This window comes from Dipodomys ordii, unplaced genomic scaffold (genome assembly GCF_000151885.1).
Source record: "Dipodomys ordii isolate 6190 unplaced genomic scaffold, Dord_2.0 Scaffold12, whole genome shotgun sequence".
Lineage (NCBI taxonomy): Eukaryota > Metazoa > Chordata > Mammalia > Rodentia > Heteromyidae > Dipodomys > Dipodomys ordii.
In genome coordinates, this window is record NW_012267228.1 from 19,980,772 (window position 1) to 19,988,233 (window position 7,462).

The window sequence follows — 7,462 nt, forward strand, 5'->3', positions numbered from 1 at the left end:
TAAGAAAAACATACACATTTGCTTTCATTGTAGAAATAAGAGCTAATAGAAAGAAAGGTTAGGCCCAGAACGAGAAAGGGTAGAAGATTGGCACACGTGAAGGATGTAAAAGTGGACTGGATTCTGCCACCATCTTCCTAGAACTCCTGTTCTCTGTTGAAGAGGAGAGCCATATGCCTCCATCCTCCAAGTGTGGGCCAAGCATAAGGTGGGCTATAGTAAGGCTAATGCAGCTTCTAAAAGGCCTGAGTGTGTTCCCCTTAGATTCTGGATCTCTCCTGGCTCCCTCCATTGGGAAACAAAACCCAGGGAAGGAACCCACCTTCCTGTATCTGGAAGAAGATGGTGCTCTGGAAACAGCCAGAGTAGCATGCAACAAACCAGAGGGTACTGCCAAGGCAGAAGCCAAGACGAGCAAGTGCAGCTTTTGTTGTGCCTGTATTTAGAGCACATATTCTTAGGTTGGGTAATTTTCCCGCTATTTTACTACTCCTACAATGCATGCTACTCCATGTGACTTCTGAGAGTTCTTTGGTCACAAAATGAAGATGTGAATTGTCCAGGTCATCCACTTCTATGAGAGCTAAGGTTGGAGACCTACATCAAAGTTCCATCTCTGGAGCTGGTAAGGTGGCTCAGTGGTAGAGCACTTGCCTTGCATGCATGAGGCCTGGGTTCGATTCCTCAGCACCACATAAGCAGAAAAAGCCAGAAATGGCATTGTTGCTCAAGTGGTAAGGTGCTAGCCTTGAGCTGAAGAGATGAGGGACAGCACCCAGGCCCAGAGTTCAGGCCCATCGACCGACAGATAGAAAAAAAAAAAAGTTTCATCTCTGACCTGCTGCTGAAAGGCATTTTCCAAGAATCAGTGCTCCTTTAGTTCTGTGGGCCTCCTTCTGTGTCAGGGCAAAGTTGGATGGTGTGTTACACTTCCAGCCCAGTGACTGGGCTGATACATGGCCCTAAGCAAGTCTCTTCCTTTTGCTTTACATCTCACTTTTTCCATCCATTTTCCCTTACCGGCTTTGAGACAGTTCTTAAGATTGCAGGAAATCCCTTAAAAATGGAGGGGGAATTTGTTAGGAAATGGAAAGACCTGGAAAAAATTATATTAAACGAAGTAAGCCAGGCCCAAAGACACATAGGTCCCATAGTTTCCCTTATTTGCAATAACTAGTATATGTCTAGGACAAGCAGAAGAGGTCAAAGCTATGTACATATAAAAGACATAAGATGATGCTAAATGAAATAAACCCCAGGATAGAGACACAAATGGTTTTCTCTTTCTTGCTGTTGTTTTTAATGCACTTATAATGTACCATAAAATTTTTTTCTTTTTTTTGTATATTCTTCCCCCATGGTATAGCCCCTGTTTTCACTATATTTGATTCATTGTCCTGAATCTTCTAGATACATTTTTCTAATTTGGGGAGGGGAAGGGAAATAACAAAATGCTGAAATAAGGATACAGGTTGACCCATTGTAACAATGAGATGTACAAGACACTACGTTGAAAACGAACTTTATGACTTTGGTAGTGGAAAAACAAAGGCCGAGATAACAACTCTTGATAGGAAATGTACTCAGGACCTCACTTGTGTAGCTGTAACCCCTCTGAATAGTATTTTTACAATAAAAAATATATACAAAAATGGAGAGGAAAATGGCTTAGAGATGCTTTCTAACACGTGAGGGTATTTCTTCCTTTCAGAGATCTGCCTCCTTATTTGATGGCGATAAGAATAATGTTCTCTGCTCTGAGTCTCATTCAGTCTTCTGAACTTTAGAAAAGTCTGAGCAGAAGCACAGAAAGCCTGATCCTTAATTTTATCAAGTTAGCTATGAAGAGACAAAAGGGATCCAGAGAAGGCATTTGTGCCCTTAGATGTGGCATGACCCAGCCTTGGCTTTGGGACCTAGACAAGCCATGGAAGCATACCCATAAAGTTGCTTCTGTTTTCTGGATCACATATTTGTCCTTCTTTCTTACAGGTGATTCTTCATCCCACTCCAAACAGTCCCAAACAGTCTGAGTGGCACAAAATGACTGTCTCTAAAAACTGCCCAGATCAAGATCTCAAAATTAAACTTGCTGTCCGAATGGATAAACCTCAAAACATGAAGCATTCTGGGTAAGTGGTAATTTGGAGCACATGTTCACTCATTTCTCAAGGCTTCAGTAAAACAGGCAGACACTTCCATAACATATTCAAGACTCTGGGTTCAATACCCAGCCCTGAAAGATAACTGGAACAAAACCAAAACTAATCCTCAGAGAACATCATGGAAGAAAATATAAAGGCTTCTCAAGAGATTATTAAAATATTTGACCTTGATACTTTAAACATCCTTAGTTCTTATGATTACTGTATTTTCCTTTTTACCATCAAGAAAGAATAATTTTCCTTTTTTCTATCAGAGGATAATCAATACAATTAAAATATTGATAGAAGTATTTAAATGCTGTATGAAAGTTTTCTAGTTCAGTGCCGGGGTTATTTGCTTATATTGTAATTGACAAGCCTCTCTACCAAATGTGAGCAATTACTACAACCACCTTTGAACAATCTATATTTAAAATGTTTTAGAGTTTAATAAAATGTTTAAATGAATGGCAACTTTTTTTCAATTGAATGACCAATTAAGTAATTTCAGATACAACAGTAAGAATTGGTAAAGTATAGCTTTCTTTTAGAGAACAAAGCACCGATCTATACTGAAAATGTTTGTTGATGACTGATTAGACTCTGAAATTTCTGAGTTCTACTATCTCAGAAAATGTGATTCCTCTGCAGAAGTTGGGTAGTGTGTCTATGCATACAAGAATGTCTACACAGTTGGAGGAAATAGGTGGATTTTCAGGTATTCTATTGGTACCATTCTGCATAACCTCCACATCATCAGAAAGGTCATCTTAATTGTCTTGGGCAATGTGTTTAGGATAGGACTTAAAAAGGCAATGTCACTATAAAAACTAAGGATTGACTGTATAGAATGGAGGTTTGCAGGATTCAGAAACCCATTATCAAGGCCTTGCTACAGATTAAAAAGAATTTAAACAGAATCCTATGAGAAGCCCAGGAATAAATGTACACAGGATAGGAAGCAGACCACCCAATGAATGAGCAGACCATATCAGCATGCATTCAGAATTTCTTCTTGCAGGACTCTCAAGTTCTAAGGAATGAATAAGTCCCAAGGAAAGGTAGACCCATACCAGTCAGGGTACCAGAAAAGTTCAAGGAATTAGGAGGCTTCAAAGCAAAGATACCTAGAGACCAGTTACTGAAACTATGCTCTGGCTTGGACACTGCCTTTTTAATTTAAACTTAAAATCATTTTATTGGTTCCATAGTAAGAGAAAGGATGATTTTTGAACACAGAACAATATCATAGCTTAGGGAGTGGTAGGGAAAAAGAAACTTTTCAGAAGCAAGGCTGAGATTATAAATTGCATCCACTTCAATGTGTGAAAGAGAAATCCGAATTACTGAGAATTACTCCTTCATGGTGTGAGGTAGTTCCTTAAATAATTCACTGGGCCATTTGGAATATCTTTATTGAATAGAAAACACCAATGAGGAAACTCAAGCATTGTTTGGCCCTTAAAATATTCGTATCTGCACCCATTTGAGAATTAGCAACTCCAAGGTTTTTCACCTAATTTCTCCTCTTTTGCTTTTATATGGTACAAGGGTTGCCAAAAGAGACCACCACATGGTACAGGAAGAAGAGTCTCTTGGGAGAACCAAACCACCAGCCTGCACCAGATGTAGGTGTGCAGAGCCAGAACTAAGGGTGGAGAGGGATTATATAGGGAAAGTTGAGGAGGAGGTGTGGCTGCATTGGATGTGAAAGTAACCTCAGAGCCCGAGGGAGACTCTTTTGCTGACTCACAATCCGGTGATTGATAGTCAGGTGATTGAGAGTTACAGGCGACTACTAGTTTTGGGCAGGTGGTTTCTGGAAAGGCTATGTGCTGTCCTTCATGAAGAAGAAGCAGGGAGGGAATTTCAGGAATTATATTCCCATCCATTTCCTCTTTCCTTCACTGAAAAATCCTCTCCTCATCCTCCTACCTGTAATAAACCTTCATTCAGGTGCTTAGACCCACAGCCTTGGAGTCATCTTTGACATTTCTCATTCTTTCTTAACACCATCTTATCCATTATCAAATTGTTTTTACTTCACCTTCAAAATACACCTAGAACTCAACCCAAAATACACGTAGAACTCTCCAATGGAAACAGAATCTCCCATTACTTTTCCCAATCACTTGTTGTTTTTGTCTTAAAACCTGACCCCTTCTTTTCTTTTTTTTTTTTCTTCCTGTGGTAGGTTTTCTTTTCTTTATTTTCTGCCAGTCCTAGAGCTTGAATTCAGGGGCTGGGCACTGTGCCTGAGCTTCTTTTGCGCAAGGCTAGCACTCTACCCCTTGAGCCACAGTTCTACTTCTGGCTTTTTCTGTTTATGTGGTACTGAGGAATGGAACCCAGGGCTTCGTGCATGCTAGGCAAGCACTCTACCACTAAGCCACATTCCCAGCCCCTTGTAGGGTATTTCTCAAGGACATTTATTTTTTAATATAAATCTGATCCTTGTACTTGATTTAAGACTCTAACCTCAAAAAAAAAACCTCTCATCAATTCCCATCTCTTTCAGAGTAAAGACCAATGACATTACCATAGCTCCAAGGCCCTACTTTCTGACCTTGATCACTGTCCCACCACCTGGCTCTACCTGACCTTCCTCAAAAGCTCCAACTATACCCTAGATCAGAGCTCTTAACATTTCTATGTAGATGCTTCTATGTAGATGCTCTTTTCCCCAGCCCTCTCACCCCAATGCCCTTGATGAAGGTCTGGCTGACCTTGGCTCTGCCTGTCTCTGAAGCTTATCAGAATGTCTTACTTGTCCTGCTCATGAATCATTTCATCGTTCTTTCCCCCCCTTCTCCCTCCAACTTTTTTCCTTCCACTATCCTTCTTCCCCATGCTTTTGTCTAGAGCTCTTATCATCATCTATCCTGTATTTCTGTCTTGTGTCTCTTGATCACAGATTTCTAGTGCCTGTCAGATTGCAAACGTCTCATCAATTGTTTGTTGTACCATTCTATAGGTGAATGTCTGAATCCTTACTTTATAGAGAGAAAAACTGAAGCTTAACATGGCAAAAAAAAGATTTGTCCAAGAAAAAAATCCTCTGAGGATATACAAGTTATAACTCTCAAAAGCTCCTTTTTTCCTCTATTTTCTCGGATGAGCCACTGTCCTAGACTTCTTGTTCCTTTGAGGAACAAGAAGCATCGTAGACTTCTGTCTCCTACCCAGATCTCCAAGACACAAAGCTCTCCAAACGCAACTGCTGGACTAGGCCACTCCAGTACTCTTAGCATGTCATCAAGTTGTTTGATAATATTGTCCAAATATTCTGTCCTAACTGGATTTACCTCAATTTTTTAAAAAGGGATTTCAAAATCTCTGGTCAAAATTTTAAACTTGGTTTGTTTCTTTGTACTTCTGTCCAGTGAGACCCTGTTTCTAAATACATACATACAAACTTACTGCTTTTATGTAGGCAATATTTCTTTGGGTCTAACTTTTTTAATTTAATTAAATTGTTTGACTTTTAATTGTGATATTTAGCCTATTTATATTTAATGTGATTACTGGTATGGTTAAGTTTATTTTTTTTGGGGGGGGGGTCCGGTTGTGGGGCCTGAACTCTGGGCCTGGACGCTGTCCCTCAGCTCTTCAGCTCAAGGCTAGCGCTCTACCACTTGAGCCACAGCTACACTTCTAGTTTCTAATGGTTAATTGGAGATAAGAGTCTCATGGACTTTCCTGCCTAGGCTGGCTTTGAACCGCAATCCTCAGATCTCAGCCTTCTGAGTAGCTATGATTACAGGCGTGAGCCACTGGTGCCTGGCTTGCATATATTTTTATACATGTAATAAATTTATAGGAATCCAAGGTAAGCAAATAGAATATAAAATGACTTCTCACTAATGTTGGCCTAATTGCTCAAAAATATTTTACCAAAGTAGAACATTTTCAAAAACTTGGGTAGCCACTGGTCTGAAAACTCAAGCCTTCCCATCAAGACACACTTGACTTTAAGAAAAACATACACATTTGCTTTCATTGTAGAAATAAGAGCTAATAGAAAGAAAGGTTAGGCCCAGAACGAGAAAGGGTAGAAGATTGGCACACGTGAAGGATGTAAAAGTGGACTGGATTCTGCCACCATCTTCCTAGAACTCCTGTTCTCTGTTGAAGAGGAGAGCCATATGCCTCCATCCTCCAAGTGTGGGCCAAGCATAAGGTGGGCTATAGTAAGGCTAATGCAGCTTCTAAAAGGCCTGAGTGTGTTCCCCTTAGATTCTGGATCTCTCCTGGCTCCCTCCATTGGGAAACAAAACCCAGGGAAGGAACCCACCTTCCTGTATCTGGAAGAAGATGGTGCTCTGGAAACAGCCAGAGTAGCATGCAACAAACCAGAGGGTACTGCCAAGGCAGAAGCCAAGACGAGCAAGTGCAGCTTTTGTTGTGCCTGTATTTAGAGCACATATTCTTAGGTTGGGTAATTTTCCCGCTATTTTACTACTCCTACAATGCATGCTACTCCATGTGACTTCTGAGAGTTCTTTGGTCACAAAATGAAGATATGAATTGTCCAGGTCATCCACTTCTATGAGAGCTAAGGTTGGAGACCTACATCAAAGTTCCATCTCTGGAGCTGGTAAGGTGGCTCAGTGGTAGAGCACTTGCCTTGCATGCATGAGGCCTGGGTTCGATTCCTCAGCACCACATAAGCAGAAAAAGCCAGAAATGGCATTGTTGCTCAAGTGGTAAGGTGCTAGCCTTGAGCTGAAGAGATGAGGGACAGCACCCAGGCCCAGAGTTCAGGCCCATCGACCGACAGATAGAAAAAAAAAAAAGTTTCATCTCTGACCTGCTGCTGAAAGGCATTTTCCAAGAATCAGTGCTCCTTTAGTTCTGTGGGCCTCCTTCTGTGTCAGGGCAAAGTTGGATGGTGTGTTACACTTCCAGCCCAGTGACTGGGCTGATACATGGCCCTAAGCAAGTCTCTTCCTTTTGCTTTACATCTCACTTTTTCCATCCATTTTCCCTTACCGGCTTTGAGACAGTTCTTAAGATTGCAGGAAATCCCTTAAAAATGGAGGGGGAATTTGTTAGGAAATGGAAAGACCTGGAAAAAATTATATTAAACGAAGTAAGCCAGGCCCAAAGACACATAGGTCCCATAGTTTCCCTTATTTGCAATAACTAGTATATGTCTAGGACAAGCAGAAGAGGTCAAAGCTATGTACATATAAAAGACATAAGATGATGCTAAATGAAATAAACCCCAGGATAGAGACACAAATGGTTTTCTCTTTCTTGCTGTTGTTTTTAATGCACTTATAATGTACCATAAAATTTTTTTCTTTTTTTTGTAT

General features: G+C 40.6%; 1 protein-coding gene across 7 annotated transcripts in view; it reads left to right on the forward strand.

Moving 5' to 3' along the window:
* Cadps (Ca++-dependent secretion activator) overlaps window positions 1–7,462 on the forward strand; it is a 451,304-nt gene that overhangs the window by 270,075 nt on the left and 173,767 nt on the right. For all 7 annotated transcript variants that reach the window (XM_013010381.1, XM_013010385.1, XM_013010383.1 and 4 more), the window contains exon 8: window positions 1,993–2,132. In XM_013010381.1, coding sequence (XP_012865835.1) covers window positions 1,993–2,132 — 140 coding nt within the window. The remainder of the gene's footprint in view (window positions 1–1,992; window positions 2,133–7,462) is intronic.